The sequence below is a fragment of the Anguilla rostrata genome, chromosome 17, assembly GCF_018555375.3.
Source record: "Anguilla rostrata isolate EN2019 chromosome 17, ASM1855537v3, whole genome shotgun sequence".
Lineage (NCBI taxonomy): Eukaryota > Metazoa > Chordata > Actinopteri > Anguilliformes > Anguillidae > Anguilla > Anguilla rostrata.
Genome location: NC_057949.1, coordinates 20,388,527 through 20,412,526, shown reverse-complemented (window position 1 = coordinate 20,412,526; position 24,000 = coordinate 20,388,527). Strand labels below are relative to the sequence as shown.

General features: G+C 49.9%; 1 protein-coding gene across 11 annotated transcripts in view; it reads right to left on the bottom strand.

Annotated features, from left to right (window-relative positions):
- Window positions 1-24,000, bottom strand: part of LOC135243740 (voltage-dependent P/Q-type calcium channel subunit alpha-1A-like) — a 79,709-nt gene that overhangs the window by 49,673 nt on the left and 6,036 nt on the right. For 10 of the 11 annotated variants that reach the window (XR_010326773.1, XM_064315750.1, XM_064315740.1 and 7 more), the window contains exons 3-22: window positions 13,151-13,242; window positions 12,426-12,578; window positions 11,540-11,727; window positions 10,331-10,434; window positions 9,818-9,933; window positions 9,358-9,414; window positions 8,830-8,910; window positions 7,696-7,902; window positions 7,343-7,455; window positions 6,974-7,086; window positions 6,384-6,515; window positions 6,081-6,153; window positions 5,699-5,816; window positions 5,365-5,432; window positions 5,031-5,137; window positions 3,830-3,880; window positions 2,762-2,894; window positions 1,993-2,675; window positions 1,107-1,522; window positions 383-524 (exon numbers count right to left, since the gene is read on the bottom strand). Coding sequence is in view for 10 of the 11 variants with exons in the window: in XM_064315750.1 (XP_064171820.1) it covers window positions 383-524; window positions 1,107-1,522; window positions 1,993-2,675; window positions 2,762-2,894; window positions 3,830-3,880; window positions 5,031-5,137; window positions 5,365-5,432; window positions 5,699-5,816; window positions 6,081-6,153; window positions 6,384-6,515; window positions 6,974-7,086; window positions 7,343-7,455; window positions 7,696-7,902; window positions 8,830-8,910; window positions 9,358-9,414; window positions 9,818-9,933; window positions 10,331-10,434; window positions 11,540-11,727; window positions 12,426-12,578; window positions 13,151-13,242 (3,147 nt within the window). In the remaining variant the exon portion in view is untranslated. The remainder of the gene's footprint in view (window positions 1-382; window positions 525-1,106; window positions 1,523-1,992; window positions 2,676-2,761; window positions 2,895-3,829; window positions 3,881-5,030; window positions 5,138-5,364; window positions 5,433-5,698; window positions 5,817-6,080; window positions 6,154-6,383; window positions 6,516-6,973; window positions 7,087-7,342; window positions 7,456-7,695; window positions 7,903-8,829; window positions 8,911-9,357; window positions 9,415-9,817; window positions 9,934-10,330; window positions 10,435-11,539; window positions 11,728-12,425; window positions 12,579-13,150; window positions 13,243-24,000) is intronic. The other variant, XM_064315748.1, reaches the window with a different exon arrangement.

The window sequence follows — 24,000 nt, the reverse complement described above, 5'->3', positions numbered from 1 at the left end:
TAGAGGGACAGACAGACAGAGGGACAGACAGATAGAGGGACAGACAGAGGGACAGATAGAGGGACAGACAGAGGGACAGATAGAGGGACAGACAGACAGAGGGACAGACAGAGGGACAGACAGAGGGACAGACAGACAGAGGGACAGACAGAGGGACAGACAGATAGAGGGACAGACAGAGGGACAGACAGACAGAGGGACAGACAGAGGGACAGACAGACAGAGGGACAGACAGATAGAGGGACAGACAGAGGGACAGACAGATAGAGGGACAGACAGAGGGACAGACAGATAGAGGGACAGACAGAGGGGCAGACAGAGGGACAAACGGCCCGGCCCTCCGCAGAAGGACGGACACGCGGGCGGTGCGGGGGGCGCTCACGGGTTGGTGGTGGACAGGATGAACATGGAGCTGTAGGGGGGCATGGGTTTGGGGCCGTTCTCGTCCCCTTTGTCGTCGTCGTCGTCCTCCTTCTTCTCCTCATCCTTCTTAGGCAGGGGCTCCGTGTTAGCATTTTTATTCACTGCGTACGGGGAGAGAAAGAAAGAGAGAGAGATAGATAGAGAGATAGAGAGAGAGAGAGAGAGAGAGAGAGAGAACGAGTCAGTATTAATATGTATAACATACTTGATGATGTGATTGTTCATTTTGATCTTATGCAAATGATTGCTTCGGGAATACAGCACCAACGTGTCGTCAAGGCAATAAACTGAATTTGAATTTGAGAGAGAGGGCCTTCCAAAGGACAGGAACAGATATTATACAGAGAGAGCAGAGAGGGAGAAAAGAAGAGAGTGAAAGAGAGAAAAGCGAAGAAAGGAGAAGAAAGGACTGCGTGACTCACAGCTGCACACTGCTCAGCGAACACTGGCATTAACCACAGGACTAAAGCAAGCGAAACACACCCAAAGGTCACACAGGGAAGGAGCTCAACTGTCAGTCAACTTGGAGAGGCTCCACCCACTTCCCTGGTTTCAACTGTGAATGACCTACTGTACAGTACAGGGCAGGCAAATCCAAGCCAGATAAACAAACTAAGCCAGTCAAGCTCTGGGAACAAAGGATGTAAATGAGGGAGCCGGGTTTAAGGGAAATCCTCGCTCACCTTGCAGAATGGCGTTGTTGGAGGGGAACACAGGCGGCATGTCCACTGCGGTGTGCTCTGGCTTCTTGGTGCCGGTCTTGCCCGGGTTGATGGGTGTGGAGGCGGGGTTGGTGAGGATCAGGCTGTTCTCGGGGGTCTTTCCGGGGTCGCCCCCGCCGGGCTGGGGGTTGCTGACGGGGGCGTTGACGGCGTTGTGGGTGGTGGTGCTGTTGTTGGTGGGGCTGGGCAGGCTGGACAGGCTGTGGTTGGACAGGGCGTGGGGGTTGGGGGCGTGGTTGCGTGTCGCCGGGGGCTGCGTGGCCAGCTTGCTGTTCATGACGTTGTCCATGTCCTCGCTGTACTGGCTGTCCTGCCGCGGCAGATTCTGCTGGATGGGCCGGGTGGTGGACAGGGTGGGGCCGTTACCCTGACCCTCCCTGAGTGTGTGTGTGTGCGGGGGGGGGTGTGAAAGGATGAGAGGATGAGGGGGTTTTGTTGGGAGAGATGTGGAGAAGAAACAGGGAGAGAGATATCATGATAAAGACAGTTGAAGAGGGGGAGAGGAAGGAGAGAACATGGTGTTTAAGGGATGGAGGGATGGGGATAGGAAGTAGAGGGGAAAGAGAGAGAGAGGGGAAAAGATAGAGATCATGAGGAACAGAGGTGGAGAAGGGGGAGATATCGAGAGGGTGGGGGAGGAACAATGTGGAGGATGAGGGAGTGAGGATGGAGGGGAGAGAGAAAATATGGGGTGGAATTAAGAGGTAGGAGGAGAAACAGGGATTAGTTGGTGAAAAGTTAAGTCAAGCAAAAGCAGATGTCAGATTAACACACAGAAAGCTCAGAGATAAGCAGCGGTACAGTAGGTCCATTACCCTCCCAAAAGTATCCCCCCAAGCTCACTCACTTCCTAACTCTGTGCTGTCGGACTCTGTCCCTGTCTCTGTCCCTCTTGCCGTCGTTCTCATAGGTGGACTGGGCGCCGTGGCGATGGCGCCTCTGTCTCCGTTCCCCGCCGTCCGTGTGCTCGCCGTCCCCGTCCGTCCCCCTGCTCCGGCTCCCCTCTCCTCCTGGGCCCCTGTGGCGTCCGCCGCGGCCTCCGCCCCCGTCCTCGTCCTCGGGGGGTCTGCGATGCTGGCGGGGGCGGCGGTGCTCCGGGGCCCCGCCCTCGCCGCGGGGGGACGAGCTGCGGCCGTCTTTGGGCCGGCCGGCGGGCGGCCGGTGCTGGTGGCGGCGGTGCGGGTCGCGGCCGCAGTCCTCGGCGCGGTCCAGGTGGGGGTGGGAGTGGTGGTTGGGCCCGCGCTGGCCCGGCTCGTGGTCCTTGCGCCCGCAGCGCGACTCGGCGGAGTCGGCCCTCTCGAAGGACCGGCCCGAGCCGCCCCCGCCGCCGCCCCCGCCCCGCTCGTTGAAGCGCGCCTGCTTGCGCAGGAACTCCTCGGCCCGCTGCTGGCTCAGCCGCTGGTCCGGCTCCGCCCCCTCGCTGGGCCGCGTCTTGTTGGTGTTGTTGTTGCGGTTCTCCTGCGGGTCCACCACCAGCGGCCGGTCCAGGTGCGTCTTCATGTCCGGCCGAATGTGGCGGGAGTAGGACACCTGTGGGGTGGGGTGGGACGGGTTACTCAGGTCTGATGATTGAGCACTTCCTCACGGCCCCGCCCCCAGCCCGGCCCCCCGCTCACCTTCCAGCGGTCCTCGGGGTCCAGCTCGTTGTACAGCGCCTCCCTGCTGGTCATCAGGGTCTGCTTACGCAGCTCATGGGTGCGCTGCTCCCACACCGACTTAGAGGACTTATGATTCTTCTGCTGCTCCTTACTGCAGAGAGAGAGGGGGAGAGGGAGAGAGGGGGATGAGAGAGGGACAGAGGGGGGAGAGGGAGAGGGAGAGAGGGGGATGACAGAGGGACAGAGGAGGGAGAGAAACAGAGAGGGAGAGGGAGAGAGAGAGAGGGCAGAGGGAGAGACAGAGAGGGAGAGGAAAGAGGGGAGAGAAGGGACAGAGGGGAGGGAGGGAAGAGGGGATGACAGAGGAAAGGGCAGGGAGAGATTCAGAAGGCTGAATCTCAGGGCACTGAAAGTCCGAAAGTAACACAGAAGGAGGTGAAGGTCAGCGCACAGTGGACAGAGCTCTGAGAAAGAGCTGCAGCAGGTAGATGGATGATGGCAGCACTTTCAAAACTGACAGCCAAGGATGGCCCAGTTTGAGAAAAAGCCACAGACTATGGGAATAATAATAACAATAATAATAATAATAATAATAATAATAATAATAATAATAATAACTTGATTTGTATAGCACTTCTCAAACATGGCGCACAAAGTGCTTCACAAGGGGCAGTAGATAAAACAGAAGCACTGAGACACCAAGGCATGGAAGTCCATGGAAGAAAAAGAATAAAGTAGAAGTAAAGGGTGCCACGATTTTAAAGAACCCAAACCCCAAAATACCCCAGAAAGAGCAGAGAGGCACCCCCCAGCCCCAAAAACAACACAGATGGAGGAGAGGGAGGGAAGGAAGGAGAGAGTGCCCCACCCCGGCCCCGCCCCGCCCCACCCCGCACCAGCCCAGAGCACAGCTACAGCGATACGGCCAAAGACAGCCCACACAAACCAAACCAAACAGCAACGACAGAACAGAAAAGACAAACACAGAGGAAACAAACGCATGGACAAGGGAGGCGAGGGAGAAGGGAAAAGGAAAGAACAGCAGAACGGAAAAGAACGGAACAGAATCAGTAAATGAATAAATACCAGTCCAGCAAGGGCTCTGTAGTGTGCAGACGCTCAGTGTTAACTGTCTCTCTGAGGAGGAAACAGGGGCGTGAGAGTGAGACAGTGGACAACGCGACCGCAACAAGGCTTCCAGGAGTATTCGCTGGCTGTGGCCCTACGCTGACGTGCGCGCGTGCGTTTGCGTGAGGTCACGTCTCCCAAATCCCACACCGGATTGACCAGGGAACACACACGTGAATATAAAAAGGGCTTCTCTGCGGTCGATAACGAAAACCCACCGACGTTACTACATGTGGCAGGGGAAGGAGAAGGACCTGCAGAGACAGACAGTGGAGTTTAATTTGCCGTCTGTGCGTGAGAAAATTTAGATGAAGCAGCAAATCTAAAATGTAAAAGAAAATCCCCGTACTGAAGTTGAATATTGCCTAATGTGCTTTAATGTGTGAACTCTCCCCCGTTGAGAGAAATTCCCTTCTGCGAATCATCAGTCCTATTTCAAATTCCAACTGCCACCTGAAAGGTGAATGGAGCCTATTGTTTTATTCCTAAAAAATCTGAGTGCTGTGATCAGATTGACGTAGGTCTCGCTCGCTCGTTGGTCAGATGATCTTAGCTGATCTTAGCTGCTGTTCGCAGATCAGTGGTCTGTATAATAGGGAGGGCAGCCTATACTCCTGGAGGGGTGTCAGCTACAGTTCTACAGAAAACAGAAGGCCCAGTACACACCAGCTAAGTTCTACTCACACCCGACATCCTGCTTTGGACAGCAGTGCCGTGGTAAAAAACTGGCACTACAACACATGATTTCCACTTTGAACATATTGGCTACCTAAAGATTGAACATATGGCCTACCGAAAAAGCCACATGACAATTTTCCTGGGAGTGGGGGTGGGGTGTTACCATACTGGTCTCAAGGGTGGGGGGGGGAGGTCAAGGGAATGAGGGGCAGATGTCTTCTTCACTTTCAGGAGGCTTCAAACTGATGTGTGTTGGAATGTTCTCCCCCTCTTGGGCAGAGAACAAGCACCACGCTAATCATGTTGATGTTGGAAGACTTCAAAGGCACTCCCCCTACTGTACAGGAGGAGGTATTACAGGCTATGCTGAAATGGGAGGGGGGATGGAGGACACAGGGCTGAACTGGAGAAACAGAGAGAGAGAGGGGGGGGGGCAGAGATGCAGGGAGGAGGAGGAGGAGAGAGGAAGACAGGGACTCACGCTGCGATGGATAGGTTGGCTGCAGACAGGGGGCTGACCTCTGCCACCTCCTTGGCTTTCTGCAGGGCGATCTTTTGACTTGCAGCCTCCTCCTCCTCTTGTTCATCCTGAGAGAGAAAGAGATAGAGAGAGAGATAGAGAGAGAGAAAGAGAGAGCAAGAGACAGGCGTGCCAGAGAATAGGATTACCATGAACACCACAGGCAGAGAAAGAGAAGCAGAGAGAAGGAGAGAAAGAGGAAACAGCAGGATGGTACATCTTTCCTGGGGGGAGACAGGGGGTCAAAGGGGCCCTTAAAGAGAGAGGGGGTGCGTGAGCGTGCCCCTGAGTGTACCTTAGTCAGCTCCTGTGCATTGGCCAGATTGTCCACAGCGATAGCCAAGAACACATTGAGCAGGGTGTCTGAGATCAGAGAGTCAAAGGAGAGGGACACACAATGAATGTATATGTGAATGAACTCGGTTAAATGTACCACTGCCACCCATTATTGCTATTCCTGTGTAAAATGCTGGGTTTGAAGGGGCCGTCTGAAATGGAACTGACAGGCTTCTTGCTGTGGCACAGTATGACTGAATACGCACACGTGTATGCGCGTGTGTGTGTACACATGCGTGTGTGCATGTGTGTGTGTGCGTGTGTAAGCGCGTGCATGCACTGCGAAAGGATACAGTTCCCGAAGAGTGTGAGGACGATGAAGAAGATGGAGAAGACCATGCCTTTGTTGACTCCGCCCTGAGACTCGATGCCGTCGTACATCACCATGTTCCAGTCCTCACCTGTAAGGATCTGTGCAGGAGAGACACAGCAGGTCACAGCAGGACACACACACACACACACATACATACACATGCACCACACATACAGACATACATGAACACACACACTTACACACACACACGCACGCACGCACACATACATACACACACACACACACATACACACACACATGCACAAACACACATGCACACGCACACGCACGCACGCACACATACATACACACACACACACACAAACACACATGCACACGCACACACGTGCATGCACGCTCACCTGAAACACGGTCATTATTGCTGCAGGAAACGTATCAAAATTTGTTGGGGGTGTGCCTGATTCAAAGTTAAATCTGCAAAAATAAATTGGTGGGAAAAAAATGAAGAATGAATAGTTAAACGAGGGATAGGAAAAAGAACAGAGGATTTAATTTTCATCACAGAGCATTAACTCATCAAACTGACTGTTCTTCTATTATTCAAACATGAAAGGTGGAGAATCTAGACATTCCGAGTGGGTTAGGGTGGGATGGGTGGGGAGGGGGCTACGTCGATTGGGGAGGGAGAAGAGCTGGGTACTGACTGTCCCCCGAAGAGCTGCATGCCCAGCAGAGCGAAGACCACGATGAAGAGGAAGAGGAGGAAGAGCAAGCTGATGATGGACTTCATGGAGTTCAGCAGGGACACCACCAGGTTGCGCAGGGACGCCCAGTACCTGGAGAGAGACGGCGGAGCAGGTTTCACACAAGCACGGGCAAAAAAACAAACCCGGGGTGACCGTGCCAGGGCAAGGCCTCCGGGTAGGAACCAAGACCGAGCGAGCCGATTGAAGAAAGGCCTCCGGGTAGGAACCAAGACCGAGCGAGCCGATTAAAGAGCGCTGCGATCGCAGACCGGGCCCGGGTACGAGCGCACTGTGACTGGGATAGCACTGCAGCGGCACACAACCGGCTTCACTCAGCTAGGCCTCTTCCCAGCGACACACTAAGCGCTCACAAGCACTTTGTCCTATTCTATTCTGCCCCCTTGTCCTCAATCATGGTCACGCTGGACCTGGAACTATCATCACAAAAGAAAACGCTTTAAAGACCATACGTACAGATGGGAACACACAGGTCAGACACGGACGGGTCAGAAAGACACGGACGTTAGGACAGACACGGGGACGCTTACTTGGTCACTTTGAAGATCCTCAATAACCTGAGAGCTCGTAAGACACTGATGCCAAAGGAGGTTCCTGGCTGGATCACTGCCCAGATCACCTCGAATATGCTTCCCACAATGACCTGCAACACACACACACACACACACACACACACCTTAACAAACAGCATGGCACAAACACAGAAATATTAAGTGTGGCAGTGCATGTGGTTTTGAAAACTTTAAGGCTGGATTAGAGAACGGCCATCAGCAGCACTGCCGGCAGCAGTGACGGCAGCAGTGATGGCAGCAGTGAGGGCAGCAGTGAGGGCTGTGGAGGGCTGTGGGAGGCTGTGGGAGGCTGTGGAAGGCGGACCGAAGGTTCGGCAGGCCACTCACAATGCAGTCAAAGCAGTTGAAGGAGGAGTGAAAGTAAGGCCGGTACCCCAGTCCATACATCTTTATGAACATCTCCGACAAGAAGATTCCCAGGAATATGAACTCCGCAAAGTCTACACAGAGAGAGAGAGAGAGAGAGCAGAAGAGACACAGGGGGTGCAGGATAGAGAGAGAAGAGGTAAAAAGAAAACAGAAGGAGGAGGAAAAGAGAGCAGGAAAGCGAGGTAAGGAGATTTAGTTTGAATAAACAGGAGCGGTTACGATGTGTCGGTGTCGGTGTTTGCTCGGTGCAGGTGTTTGGTCGGGCGCTAGCGTGTTTGGCTAGCGTGCGGCGGTTGGCGGGGCGCTCTCACAGAGGAAGTCGGACAGCAGCTCGGGCTGGTCGTAGTGCACGACGGCCACGCACAGCGTGTTGAGGCCCACCAGGCACAGCACGGTCCAGTAGAAGGCCTGCGTCTTCACCACGTGGCGGACGAAGAAGCGCAGCCGCCGCTCCTTCTTGTGGAAGGAGGAGCCCTCCAGTTTGGCACTCTTAATGCTGGATCGAGCGAAGGGCGAGCCTGGGGGGGGGGGGGGGGGTGCCAGGAAATAGGAGAGCAGGGACTTGATATCAAACACCGCTCTGGAAAAACCCCAATGGAAGATATAAATTCATAGCTTCGTGCCCAGTTTAATGTCACCTAACTGATTCCACACCCTTGGATTTTTACTTCTCACTCACCCTGGCAGAAATCATGACTCCATCCTGTTTTGTTTCCTAAAGAGTTTTTGAAAGCCTTTTGTATGCGTAACAATCGAGACGTTTCACAAAATGCAACGTAACATATGTTTATTTCATATTTTATTGAAATTGGTTTTCAGCAACATTTTGTTCGATTTGTTTTGTTCAAACACACAGGTCTGCTAACCAGCTTGATCACGATTAGCTTTTTGTCCCAAATGACCTCTATGCCCCATTACACGCCCCCTGTATCAGTCCCTTTTTATCTTGGTCAGATGCTATCCCTCCAGTTGAGTCTGGTCTGCACTGAATACAGCTTTAACCCCTTCCCGGGTCCTGGGACTCCCGCAACTGACAGTATAGAGGATGGAATGCACTGGAATATGTGATACTTCACATAATCACACAGCACTTGCGTCGGCACAGTCCCACGGGTGCCAGGTCAGTGTGAAGTGTGTTTGAGATGCGTGAATGGGAATCTGAGCTCAGGGATTCCCAAACTTCCTACTCTCAGGGCCCCGTGAAGTGAATAGTCTTTGGCCGAGGTCCTCCTTATGAACATGGTTACAATTAGACGGCTTTGTGAAGCGGCAGGCTGTGGCGCAGTGGCTGTTCAGCACAGTGGCTGTTCAGCACAGTGGCTGTTCAGCGCCAGGCTGTTTAGAGCAGTGGCTGTTCAGTGCAGTGGCTGTTTGGAGCAGTGGCTGTTCAGCGCGCTCGTGTGAGTTTGGGAGCTCTCTGGCGGTGCTGTGCTGTGGGGACTCACCCACGCCCATGTCCCCCTCTCCCTCCTCCGGGTTCAGCAGGTCAGTCTTGCTCTTCTTTATGGTCGGCCTCCGCCGTGATCCTTGGGGAGGAATAACCAGTGAATTATGTACATACGCACGCGTGCGCACACATACACATGCACACATACGCGCACACACACACCCACACACACACACACACACACTGACACACACTCATTCACATGCCCTCCCTCTCAAACACACCACACACACACACTCTCACATATACTCCTTCACATGCTCTCTCTCGCCCTCCCTCTCACTCACACACACACAACCACAACCACACACACACACACACACACACACACCAGGTCTTGACTATGATCGAAACCTTCACGTGAAAAGAGCCAAAGCTACTCTGGCTTTAGGGCCTGAGGGCAGAGGGTGTCCCACACAGCCACAGACCGGCAGGGGTACACCTCCTCCTCAGGCAGGAGGACAGGCAGGGCGGGGGCACACACTCAGTACAGGCATGAGGAGAGGCCTGGAGGCGCGGCCGTTACCGTCGAAGGGCATCCGGTCGTCCCCGTCATGGTCCTCGTCAGCGAGGATGACCTCTTCTGGAGAGGGAGAGAGGGCCAAATCTGACAGAGCTCTTCTGGGCAGGACACACACAGCAGGGCAGCAAGGACTGCACCCTTTACACGCAGACAGGCGTGTGGAGCCCAGCGCTACTGCAGCAGGAAGCGTTTCAGACAGTACCTGTGCATCCCTCAGGAGGACCAGGCCTCACTATGCATCCATTACCTCACATTCATTTAACAGACGCTCTTGTCCAGAAGGCGTCACGATGCCAGTGGTCACTAGTGTGTGTCACAGTCAGTGAGTGACTCAGTGTGCCAGACAGTGCGTCGGTTGCAGTCTCTCAGTCGTGGAGTGAGTCAGTTGAGGAGTGGCTGTGTGCGAGTGCGTCGCCAGCAGAGTCAGTGTGTTTGAGTCAGTGCGTCGGTCCGCGCTGCTCACCTGCTTTGCAGATCCACTCCAGGTATCCGTTCAGCTCCCGCTCTATCTGCTGCTGCCGCCTCAGCTTGAGGAACTCGCTTCTGTTCTCAACACGCTCCCTCTCTTTGGCAAATTCACTGTGAAACACACACACACACACACACGCACACAGATATGTACACAAACACATACACAGGCACACAAACGCATATACATACATGTGCGCATGAACATGCACGCACGCACACACACACCCACATGCATACACACACACACACACACACACACACACACAAAGCTGGTTACTATGCTGATTATTTCCAGCAGTGAAGATCTCCCTTCAGTCCTTTCAGTGTGAGACACAAAGCTGCTGTTCTCATTAAAATCACAAATCTGAGGTATTAACAGGCTAGCAAGGCTACCGACAGCTTTACAGACACAAGTTCAGACAGTGAGTACAATGCAGAGAGAGGAACAAAACACTGTGCACTGTAAGACAGACAGGCAGATAATGTGACAGACAGACAGACTTACCCGGACAGCACACCCAGCACCAGATTCAGCATAAAAAAGGATCCGATGATGATGAGGGGGATGAAGTACATCCAATTCCAGGCGCTCCCTGAGGCATCGTTGCTCTGGACAGACATACGGACAGGTCAGTAAGGCTCCCGTTACTGCTGTTATTGCGTATGGTGCTAATGAAAGGCCGTGATTATCTTGTGTGTGTGCAGTGTTCTGGGTCTCCAGCAGGTCAGGGGTTACAACATAAACACTTATCTTCTAAACAGCCAAATTATGGTATAAATTGAAAGACGACAGAGCATCAGTGTCAACCTGGACTAAGCGATGAATATGTGTGTGTGTTGTCTGCTTGATTGCATGTGCATGTGTGAGGGAGTGTGTGTGTGAGAGGATGTGCGTGCGTATGCCAGTGCATGCGTGCACACTTATACGTGCATATGTCTTGAATGCTAGTCAAAGAAACGGTGCCATTAATATAGTGGATTGTGAGACCGGCCATGTCTCGCTGCCATGTAGACACAGATTAAAGAATGCCCAGGAAAATGCAGCGTTCTCTCTTTCTGTCTGAGAGCGCTGCCACTGTACAGCACTGCAGCCGTTTGGGTCATTAAACTTTCAGCAGATCCTTCTCCTGCAGCCACAGGAATGAACAGAGGCTGTTAAATATAGAGCCGTACCAACTGAGACTGAGAGAGGGAGGGAGAGAGTGAGGGAGGGAGAGGACAGAGAGAGGGAGAAAAGGAAGGGGAGAAGGAGGGGGAGAGCGCAAGCAGAAAGTACGGGACGAGAGAGAGGGGGAAGGAGATGGAGGAAACGGGGGTAGAGGAGTCAGCGAGGGAATGGACGAAAAAACATAATCAAGCTCTGCCCCAACGGCGAGTTACAGTTTACCTGCATCTACCCTGCAAAGTGTGTGTGTGTGTGTGTGTGTGTGTGTGTGTGTGAGTATGACCGTATATGTTTGTCTGTGTAAAGATGTCTGATTTTTCAGACAGGTACATGTCTGCAGACACACATCTACAGGTAAATATGTACTGGCACACATGCAAACAGTGCCATGAAAAAGTATTTTCACATTTTGTCTAAAGACCTGAAACCATTCAGTGTGACAAATACGCAATAATAGAGGAAATCAGGAAGGGCGCAGATACGTTTTCACGGGACTGTAGAGGCACATCTACAGGTACGCATCTACAGGTACACCACAGCCTCACTCACATAGTAGAGCAGGTCGGTCCAGCCCTCCATGGTGATGCACTGAAAGACAGTGAGCACGGCGAACAGGATGTTGTCGAACTGCGTGATGCCGTAGTTTGGACCGAGCCAGTATCCCTGACACACTGTCCCGTTCGGGCAGAGCCGCGAGGGAGCCTCCTTCCCGCACGGGAACTCCTCCTCGATCTCCACTGCGAGGGGGAGAGAGACGGCGCCTGTGCTTACCACTGGCAGGACGGGCAAGCGGCTCCAAGCTACTGTACGCAACACTGATCACTTTAAATATCAGTCTGTTACTGTGCATAAATTACAACAAAAGCAAACAATACATTTATTAATGTTAAAGTTTCCAAGTTCATTTAAGTTATTGGATTTTAGGAGATACTTGATTTTGCCTCAAGTCAATAAATACCTTGAACAGTAAGAATATTTTTTATAATTTTCCTGGCACTTATTATCACTTAGCTGCTGATTATTATCTTTCTCTATAATACTATTGCATTTTTTGCATTTTACTCATGATGAAAGCAATTATGTACTTCATTGTTTAATTCATTCTGGATAAGAGGAACTGCTAAGTCACTGTGATTCAATATAAGCTGATGTTTTAAGCAAAGCAGGCGAAGTCTTAACACTCACTTAGAACATCACAGAAATGAGTTGAAAAAGCAGGTTTGGCGCCATCATTCACCATAATGGACGCTTTCAAAATTTACGAGGTTCTGTGACAACATTTTTTCACACTGAATTTTTACATTTTTGTTTTAACAGGTTCTACATTTTTTTTTTGAGAATATAGGCACAGACATCAAAAGTTTCACCACAGACACTGGCGTCTGTGTACAAAACACAGCCGGTCGCTGCTGAGAAGAGGGAAGAAGGGACTCACTGGTGATAATATTGAAGCAGGTGGTGTGGAACTTGCCCATGTAGAACTCCAGGCCGATGATGGCAAACATGAGGATGGCAAAAAAAAGGAGCAGGCCAATCTGCAGCAGTGGGATCATGGCCTTCATGATGGACTTCAGCACCACCTGCAGGCCTGGAGGAGGAAACACAGGTTTGGTAATGCAATCCATGCCTGGATTCAATCAAAATTTCTCCTTAACTCTGACTAATAATTGAAAGCTGTTTTTTTCACAGAGATCATTTGGTGACTTCAGCCAATGCTAAAACTAACTTGACAAACTGAGTTTGGAAGAAACAGTGCAAAGCTCGGATTTACTTGTAAGTCAAAAGAACAGGTCAATTGAATACAGACCACTGACGCAATCTATCCATTTCTGGAAGGACAGGGAAACTTTGTGTCATAAAACAAAGGCTATAAATCTTTGTATCTCCACTATCAGATTAAGGATCGCACTTCTTTCCAATGGTCTAATCCTCTTTTTCAAACTATCCTCCGATCACTATCTTCCTCCTCTTAGTGCTTTAGTTCTGTGGCAGCCCCTTCAAGCACGCGTTCTCTCTTTCTCTCCATAGTTCTTTCCTCCCGCTCCTAAAGTGCTGTTTCCCCACCCTTGTCCCGTTCCTCTCCCCCCCCTCGCCCCCTCGTCCCCTCCTCCCGGCCCTCCCCAGGCCTGTCAGGCTTCATGGCCCCCCAGCCGAACTCACTGGGAATTCCCGACACCAGTTTGAGGGGTCTCAACACTCGGACGGCACGTAGCGTGCGCAGGTCAAAATCCGAGCCCACCGTGGACAAGATCCTGGAGAGACGGAGAGAAACAGAGAGAGGGACAGAGGGACAGAGACAGAGAGAGAGAGAGAGAGAGAGAGAGTCAGCGGTTACTGATGTACAGAGACACTACGAGCTTCAGGAGTTCATTCAATACATTTTCATTCAATTCATACAAATAAAATTGAATGAATTGAATGAAGGAGTGTGGAAAAGGGCAGAGAGAGTCACAGCACTGGGACAGCTCAGGAGCAAAGCTGTCATCCCCAAGCCTCTGAGACATTGCCCCTGACATTACAGTTACGCACAGCACAGTGTACAATATGATGCAACAGCAACACACGATATGAAAAAACTTAAAACTCTGCTGGCACTTCTGTGAATTTCAGGGACGCACTGAATCCATTTTTTAAAAGGTGTAAATCAAGAATACAGAATCCTTATCTAACAGGAATTCCTGGTTTAACAACATTTTTAAAACATTATACAAATAGAGAGAAGAAAGAAAGCGTGAGGTAGAGAGTGAGTTAGAGAGAGAGAGAGCAGGAGGAGGGACACAGAAAGCAGTACAGAGAGTGAGTGAGACAGAGAGAAAGAGGAAGAGAGAGACGGAGGAGTAGAGAAGACTTGGGTCTTGGACAGACAGCCCAGTGCACAGGATGTGAGAGGGAGGAAAGTCTGCTGACTGGCTCATTTACTCCCATCTTTAGTCACTCCTATTTATAGAGCTGCTGTCTGCAGTGGGCACTGTCCCCTCTCCATTCATACGCATCACACAGACAGGTACACGTGTGTGCTGCTCAGGTCTGTGAGTCACACACGCACCTGTGCGCACACTACACATACACACACACACCCGCACAGACACACACACACACACACACACACGCACAGAAACACACACACACACAGACACACACACACACACACGCACAGACACACACAGACACACAGAAACACACACACACCCGCACAGACACACACACACACACACGCACAGACACACAAAAACACAGACACAGACACACAGAAACACACACACAGCCGCACAGACACACAGAAACACACACCGACCCGCACAGACACACAGAAACACACACACACCGCACAGACACTACACACACACAGCACAGACACGACCACACACACACACACACCTTGCGCCATACTACACATACACACACAGACACACACACACACAGACACACAGAAACACACACACACCCGCACAGACACACACACACACACACACACGCACAGACACACGTGCAGTCTCACTCACACACACACATACACTGTCTCACACACACGCACGTGCAGTCTCACATACACACAAACACAAGCACACACATGCAGTCCCACACACTCACACACGCATCTACACACGTGCAGTCTCACACACACACACACACACACACACAAATCCGATGAGCAGGTGAAAGAGCCCTTGCAGCAGCTGTGGTCGCCTCTGTATAGTCACTATGGCACTATGGCATAAAGGACACTGATTCACACCGTGCCTGGTGTGCGCACAGTGTTTTACAGAATGGCTGAGTCAAAGCACATGATTACTGGAAATGAGAACTTGCTCTACGTCTCTCTCTCCCTGAGTCACAGTCTGTATACAGCCGGTGAATGGGTTGGGGGGGGGGGGGGGACACCAGAAATTTCCATCTCTTTCTGGGATGGGGAGGAGGAGGGGAGCTGAATTTTAGATAGTGCTGGGAAACAGAGAAGAACAAGACAAGAGCTGAACCAACACTGGAGAAAAAGAGAGGAGAAGAAGAAAGGGACTAGGGCAGACAAAGGGAGGGATTTAAAAAAAGAGGTAGTCAAGGAGAGATGAGCCCCAAAGACAAACAGAGGGGAATGAGAAATTAAGGAAAATAATGGAGGAAGAGAGGAGACCGAGTGAAAAAAGGAGGGAAAGAAGTGAAGTTCTGGTGGGGTGTGGGGGAGGGGCTACCTGCAATGACACAGACCTGACACCACAGGGATAAGTGACAGGAGGAAGGTGAGGATAAAGAGAAGAAAAAGGAGTGAAATGGAAGGGAAAGAAAAAGAGGAGGGGAGACAGGATGGGGGAGGGGGGGTGGTGACAGGGTCACATTAGCTCGGGGAGCGGAGTAAAACTCTCCGTACTGTCCCTGCATCCTCCAATATTCCCCGGTCTGACGCACAGTGTGAATCATCACATTTATCACCCAACAGAAGTGTAGTAACACAGCTTCACTTCAGCTACACTGTGATTGAATTAGCAGTGCAGTCAGATCAGGGTGCTTCACTGCCTCTGGTGCAGCAGTACTGCTGAGTAGCACTGCAGTAACATAATTATTGTTCAGAGTGCTACTGAGTGTTTTTCTGAGTAAGTGTGTAGTAAAATAAGTGTGTATAAATGAGTGGAGGATAGTTTAGCGAGTGATAGGGCTGTTGCAGAGCTGGGATTATGGGAGGATAGTTTAGTGATAGGGCTGTTGCAGAGTTGGGATTAAGGGAGGATAGTTTAGTGAGTGATAGGGCTGTTGCAGAGTTGGGATTATGGGAGGATAGTTTAGGGAGTGATAGGGCTGTTGCAGAGTTGGGATTATGGGAGGATAGTTTAGTGAGTGATAGGGCTGTTGCAGAGTTGGGATTATGGGAGGATAGTTTAGTGATAGGGCTGTTGCAGAGCTGGGATTATGGGAGGATAGTTTAGGGAGTGATAGGGCTGTAGCAGAGTTGGGATTATGGGAGGATAGTTTAGCGAGTGATAGGGCTGTTGCAGAGTTGGGATTATGGGAGGATAGTTTAGTGAGTGATAGGGCTGTTGCAGAGTTGGGATTATGGGAGGATAGTTTAGCGAGTGATAGGGCTGTTGCAGAGCTGGGATTATGGGAGGATAGTTTAGCGAGTGATAGGGCTGTTGCAGAGTTGGGATTATGGGAGGATAGTTTAGGGAGTGATAGGGCTGTTGCAGAGTTGGGATTATGGGAGAATAGTTTAGTGAGTGATAGGGCTGTTGCAGAGTTGGGATTATGGGAGGATAGGTTAGTGATAGGGCTTTTGCAGAGCTGGGATTATGGGAGGATAGTTTAGTGATAGGGCTCTTGCAGAGCTGGGATTATGGGAGGATAGTTTAGTGATAGGGCTGTTGCAGAGTTGGGATTATGGGAGGATAGTTTAGTGAGTGATAGGGCTGTTGCAGAGTTGGGATTAAGGGATGATAGTTTAGTGATAGGGCTGTTGCAGAGTTGGGATTATGGGAGGATAGTTTAGTGATAGGGCTGTTGCAGAGTTGGGATTATGGGAGGATAGTTTAGCGAGTGAGAGGGCTGTTGCAGAGCTGGGATTATGGGAGGATAGTTTAGCGAGTGAGAGGGCTGTTGCAGCAGAGGACGTAAGGAGTGAGAACACTGCAGCACAGGCACAGTCTGCCAGGCCCAGGAGAGGCTGGTGATGGCAGGATATGGAGGGATTAAAGCGAGGGATTCACACGGAGAGAGGAGGTGTTTGCAAAGTGTTGACGGGAGTGATCTCTGCTGGGATGCACCTGACAATCTCCCTCAGACACACAGGGATGCTGCTAACAGGACTGGGCTGCCCGTCACATGAAGCTGCTTGCACACACACAACACATATGTGTCTACGTACATGTGCACACGTGCGTGTGTGTGCGTGCAGGCTACACAGAGCCAAGCAATCATATGATGTGTGTGTGTGCTTGCTGTACGGGCTTGGTGTCTCACGACTGTCTGCAAATATGTGACAATGGCTGAATGAGTCAGACTGTATGAAGTTTGCATGTGACTCTGAATCAGATCCGAAGGAGAACTCCAGGATCACCCTTCCCTTATCCCACATAGAGTGGAGGTGCGAGACAGTGTCTCTGCGTGTTTGAGATAGAGAGAAGTGGGAGGCATATATGCTAGTATGAGTCAGTGTAAATTTGCCGGTCTGAGACTAGAATTCCTTAATTCTTGAGTCATTTATTAGAATTATGATTTCACCAAGGATTATGATGGTGGGGATGATGATAGAAGACCCTCTCCAGTACCAAACCACTAGGTCTCTTCCCATTCACGGCATCTCCATAGCAACGGGCCATTCCTCATTCACATAGTTTCCATGGTTACTGGCCTCTTCTCATTCATAACTGTTTCCATGGCAACAGGGCCCTTTGCTCATTGATAGAATCTCAGCATCACCGCGGTAACAAGGCCAGGGGAGGGGTTCTTTTCAATTGATTTCTCATTGGGGTTGTTTTTTTTTTTGTTTTTTTTTGGTCTCCCATTATGGCTCAAAAACACCCCAAAAACAGTAGCGGCGTACGTAAGTACGAGCACGCAGCCACACGCTCCTTGCGCTCCGCCGTGCCGCATGCACTCTACAGCAGTGCAGTCTTGGGATCGGGCAGCAGGCGCTCGCTGAAATCTAGGTCACATAGATTACCTGCGCGCTTCCCCTGCACACACTAACCTGCACGCAAACACACAATTCAGAAACACACTCAGCTATCAAACCCCATTATGTTCATAACATAAACCATTTTAGCAGTGTATTCATTCGTCTGTGTCAGCTTGTCCTTGTTGGTGCAGCTAACGGGCAGTGTCTGTGGGAATTTTGTGTGCATGGGTGCTTTCTTAATGGGGTTCTGACCCCTCTGTGTCTCCAGGCTTCCTCCCACTGCCTTTCACCTGAATAAAGCTACTGTCACAGTCTTTCACACACACACACACACACGCATACACGAGCACACACAAGCATGCACGCATACACGCATTTATGTTACACTACGGTAGCCTTGAGCTAGTATAAACGCGTATCTTATTTCATTTCTGAATCACCTTCTTTCTCTCTGTCTTCCTTGTGCTGTACTTCCACCAAGCAAATGGAGGTGGGAGAGACCCATCACAGCACGCCTAGAAGCCGGGGTCATTTACACCTTTTCTCAACACATATGCCCTTTCTTTCATTAAGGCGCGGGTGTCGGACTCCGGCCCTGGAGGGCCAGAGTGTCTGCTGGTTTTCGGTGTGCCCAAGCACCGGTGATTCATTTGAGTTGTTGATTGGCTAAACAATCCACAAACCTTGTTCTCAAGGCCTTAATTGGCTGCTGAGTGAAAGGAAAGCACAACACTCTGCAGACAGCGCAGCCCTCACGGACTTGAGCTTGACACCCCCGTTCTACCCTTAAATATTAAATATTGAACGTGTATTGTGGTCCTCGTCCTCTAGGTGTCGCTGTAGACATTCTAACTGCAGTAATCTGTGGTAAATGGTCAAAAGAAAGCAAGCAATTAAACAATTAAGGACCAAATGACCAGGTTGTTGGTGTAGGGTGCAAAGTCTCTAAACCAGGGGTGTTCAATCTTACCTGAGAAGACTGGGAGGTGATTATTTTAGACCAGCACTAAATAAAGCACCAGTGTCAACTAATCAGGGTATTGATTTAAGACACAATTAGCTCATTAGTAGAATTAATAGGTATCATAGAACAAAACCTGTAGCCTCAACACCTCAGTGGAAACTGAATGAGATTATTAAGGGACTATAATGAGCTGACTGTTCAAAAAATGACTTCAGAAATCCTATCTTGCCCTCTTGGTGTTGAGGGCAAAACTACAGGTCATCATCCTCATGTTATCACATAAACCATGCACTGCATAGTCTCTACATTCACTCTATACAGTATACAGCCCTAGATTTCACACATTTTAATTACTTATCGACAGTGCTTTGCATGCGTAAGTAACTTGGCATTTATGTTGCAAATATGTTTTTGTTGGGATATTGTTTCTTCTTTTACTGTGTATGTTATAATAATGCATATAAATGCATGAACCATAAGATAATGAAATGTAGAGAGAGACATGTATACACAAACATACATTCTAGCTGAAAGGATGTAGGAATGGATTCAGTCATTTTCCTTTACCATGAATTACAAGTAAATGGCGATTACAGCCTGAAGTGAGCATTTTTCTTTTGAATGCTTGTAGAGGATTTCCTCGACTCAGCTAGCTAACCTTAATGTTACGGGTGACAAGTGGAAACTGCTAGCAGCTAGCTTGTTAACTGTAGTGAACTTTTATGTATAGTTAATGTCACGGGCTATTGTTCAGTATTTTTAGCTTTAATTATAAGTTAACAGCACAGAAGGCTGCTAGCTAGTGCGGTGCGGTGTAATGAACCAACCGAAGAACAGCTAGGTAGCTACTAGTTAAGTAGGCAGCTAGTTATCTGTCTAGCTAGCCTTAATTTTTCAGACAATTATTAGTAAACAATCAAGCTAGCTTCCACATAACTACGTGTGATGTGCTGTGACAAAACCGAGTATGTACGTGTGTGCGTACATGGTATATAGAGTGAACAAATGACTGCAAGAATGTATGTGCTTCTGTAGACTGGCTTATAGTGAACAGGAGAGATAAAAGATTTCCAGTCTCTCCCTCAGCCAAGAAATGGTACAGCCCTGACCTGAATGCAGCACCAGCTGTCCCATTTGTCGGAAGGGTCCACAGCTTGACAAGGGGTGAGGGGGAAATCAATGGACTGATATAGTAGCTTGGACTGAAAAGACATGTTGGCTTCAAACTGTTCCCCCATTGCTTTTTCTCCTCTGCCTGCATCTTGCTTTCAACCTCTCTCAATCACTCCTCCCTTTCATTTTCCCGTTCTCTCACTTTCCTCTTTCTCTCCCTCTGCCTTTACTGCTGATCTCAGCAGAACACATTCACTCAGCTGACAGCCTAGCAGTTAGCCACTCCCTCTCACCTCCCTCCCCTCCCTTCCTCTGCTCTTGCTCTCTCCCTCCTGCTCTCCCTCCCTCCCTTTCTCTCTCTCTCTGTCTCTCTCTCTCTCTCTCTCACACACACCCTCTCTCATTCTCACTGCTGCTGTATCCTTAGTTCCCCCCATCGGCCCCCCTCTCTCTCCACCCCTTCATTTTCTCCTCCTTTTCACTCCCTCTCTCCTCTCCTTCTCCATTCACCTTCCATGTTCTTACTCTACATTCCCCTCCCCCATCCCGTTTTCCCCTGTGCTATTGCAGTAGTGGAAACGGTGACAGAAAAAAAGAAAAATAACCTTCTCCTTCAGTCATGTCCCTTGTTCCTTCTCTCCCTCTCTCTCCTTCATTTGTGTCCCTTGCTATTCTCTCCCTCCCCCCCTCTCCCTCTCTCTCCTCCATTACCAGCCATCTCTCGTCCCTTGCCCAGTCTCTCAGGCTCAGATAGGCTGCTGCTGGCTGTGTTACCACCTGCCTCTCCCTGTGTTCCAGCATGCTCTGCACTCTTTACGCATGACAACATTTCTGTGTGTGTGTGTGTGTGTGTGTGTGTGTGTGTGCATGTGTGCGTGTTGTGTGTGTGTGTGTGTGCTTGTATATACACATAGAGAACAGATAGCTGATTCTGACAGAATCTCTCCCCTAACCGCCATACAGACACAGAGAGGGATGTGGGGACACCAAGATCCTCTGTTAAAACATGAAGGGGCTTTTTTTCCCCCTCGCTCCATCCATTCTGGCACAAGGCCGTGTGTAAAAACAGAAATCTGTCTCTATTGTGGCAGGCTTTCTGCCGGTCCCGCTTTCACATAAAACCGTTCACCGAGGACATCTGTCTGTGGGTCCGTTAGGACATCTCTGCGCTCAGGCCCGGGGGCAGGGTGCCAGTCGCCCGCGACCGGCGGCTTCTCTCCGTGAGCGCGGGCGACGGCAGATGAGGCGTGTCTTCGGGACGTCGGCGGGGCCGGTCGCCTGGCACCTCCGGCGCGGGACGCTACGCCGCACTCGGATCAATCGCTCACACGCGCCGCCGCCGCAAGCCGCGGTTCCGGCGGCCATTTCCAGCATCATCAGCACAAAAATGTACAGCGGGACGGCTCTGCGAAGACCCGTGCCATTTTAAAACACGGAACACGGGCTGCGTGCGGACTGGACCGAGCCAGCCCGTTCTCATTAAGGCGAGAAAGGAAGCAGCGTTCCCAGGACACAGAAGGAAGGAGGTTAATCATCAACCTGGCGAATCTACAAACGATTATGGGCGCTTCTGATCTGAAACACGCTAACTGCTGATCTTCCACAACGCTCTCGGAAAAAAAAAAAAAAAGGTTTATGCGGCAGTGTTCGGAATTTTGGAATTTTCATACCGGGAATAACGCCGATGTTGCAGAACGGCCTGCAAATATCGCTGCCGTTTTATTATTATTATAATTTTTTTTTTTTGCGTCCACAAAACCACTCGCGTGCGAAGCGTGATTAAATGCATCCGTGTCTCTGCGTTTTTGGCCCGCTCGAGTCAATGTTACACAACAACCGGTCATTTCCTGTTAATGTACCAGGTCTCTGCCAGCCTCTCTCTCTCCTCTACCTGCCCCGGAGATGCCGATGGAGATCAGCTTTCGGCTAAATCTGGCTCGATGTACACACGAAAAATAAATGACTGTGCCCACATTTACATTCAAAATGCACACCTACTGTAAGTGCGTGTCACTCCAGTGGTAATACATTTCGTCATTATTAAACGTAATGATTTAATCAATACAGTGTGATAACCGCAGTGAATGTCCATCAGACGTTTCACCAGCATTGAAATTTGCTGTTGGCAGTGTTTTGGGTGGAGGTGTGGGGAAGAATGCGTGTGTATGTGTGCATGTGCATGTACATCCGTGTGTGTAGTGTGTAGGGTGTGTATGTAAGTAGCTGGAGGGTGTGTGTGCATGTAATTGTGTGTATGTGTGTGTGTGTGCACACCTCTGCAGGTTAGGACTGTCAGCAGCCCATACGGTGAGGGACAGCAGGCTGGGTGAGAGTCCAGGCTCCACTAAAGCTGCTTCCTCTCCACATACAAGGCGGTTCTTTTCTACACGTCTGCCCCCTTTCTGTGATTTCTCAGGCCGATGAAGAGACGTGCGGGCGGCTCAAAGACATGCATTGCAGCCCCACGCAAATTATCACTTCATCAAATTAACTGGAAACAAAAAAAAACATACAATCTATATCCAAAATCTGCACACCTTCTATTTTTCTGACAGATTCAGATGGAACTTGTTAATTCTCTCCCTCTCTCTCTTCCGCTCTCTCTCTCCCTCTCTCTAGCTCTCTCTCACTCTCTCTCTCCCTCGCTCTCTTGCTCTCTCTCTTTTGCTCTCTCTCTCACCCTTTCTCTCTCTCTCTCTCTCCCTCTCTCTCACCCTCTCTCTCTCTCTCTCCCTCTCTCTCTCCATCGCTCAGCCGCTTTCTCTGCTCTTGTGTATCCCTGCAGCGGGGGAACTGCTCGGAGGGACCGTGCTGGAACAGTCACGACTCAGGGAGCGTGCGGAGAAGGTGCCAGAGCGGGCGGAGAGGGCGCCTGCTGCCCCCCTGCCACAGGCCCCGGCACCAGGCCTGTCTCCGAAGCTAACATGGTACCAGGCTGAACACACTTTCACACTGCAGCCAATGGCCCGAGTGTCTGGAGCTAACTGATATTGAAGAACAAAAATATGAGCCACTGAGCCAATAATAATAATAATAATAATAATAATAATAATAATGTTTGGCTACAATTTTATATAATATGGAATAGGCCTGAAACTATAAACCAAGGAGGTTTACAGAATTAAAGATTATATGCATTACCTTTGCCTGTAACTGTTTGGCCTGGGCTGAAAATTCTATGAAACTTGCAGAGATTCTGCAGCTCAAGCTGCAACAGATGGCTCCAATAGTTTTAATTTGCGCCTGACTACATTTTCCGCCATTTTGAGTTTTCTTCAGAACCTTCAAACGACAACTCCTCCTAGACCATTTGACCAACCGGCAAAATGCCTGCTTTAATCCACTCCCTGGTCACAGCTCTTTAAAATTTATGGAGGAAAAATGGATTGGAGAAACAGCATGGCTGCTACAGGCCAATGAAATTTAAGGGCGTGGCACAATTTCACATAAGGACTTATAACTCCTGAATGCAATGTCTGATCATAATGAAACCTGACACATATAATTGGTAGATGACTTGATGGATGAACACTGAATTTGGTCTTTCTTTTGTCATTGACCTATAGGTGGCACTATTATAGAAGATTTGTGAAAAATGCTCATAACTCCCAGACAAAATAGCAAATTAAGTTCAATTTGTACATGTAGGTATACAGATCCTATAGAATGTTAAATAGAAGAGTTGAAATTGTGAAAAATATGGCTTCCATCAGCCAAATCATTTGACACACTAATCAGCTATCAATCAGCATGAAATTTGTTATACATACACTGCCTGGCATTCAGTTCCAGCACACAAAATATGGTCCAAATTTGAAATGTATTTCAAAAACTATGTGATGTGCCTTTTGAAAAAATTTGTGCAACCAAAAAATGGACATGGCCAACACACTGGGACAAAGCCCTTCACAGTGTCAACACACCCAGAACTGGAAAGAGCACTACCACTGAATTGTGTCGCGAAATGTCAAAAACCGTTTCAGAGTGAACAGCCCATTTAATAAAAGCTAAACAACGTCCCAGAGTGCCGCAGTTATTGAATGCACCCCAGGGGTGACTTTCAGAACCAGGGATAACTCTCAAACCAGGGAGAGCCGTCAATAGCTGACACCACTGAGAAGCAGAGACAGAGGTCATCACATTGTTCTTGTCCAATGGTGGCTTTCAGGACCAAGGACAGCGGCACTGGCAGTGTTCAGCGGCTGATGCACAGCACCACTGTTCAGACAGCACACCTGAGAAATAGGACAACGTCTGGCGTCTCAGTCTCACATAGCACACAGCACCATGAACAGCACTGAGAACCACAGACAGCGCTCAGTACCAGTG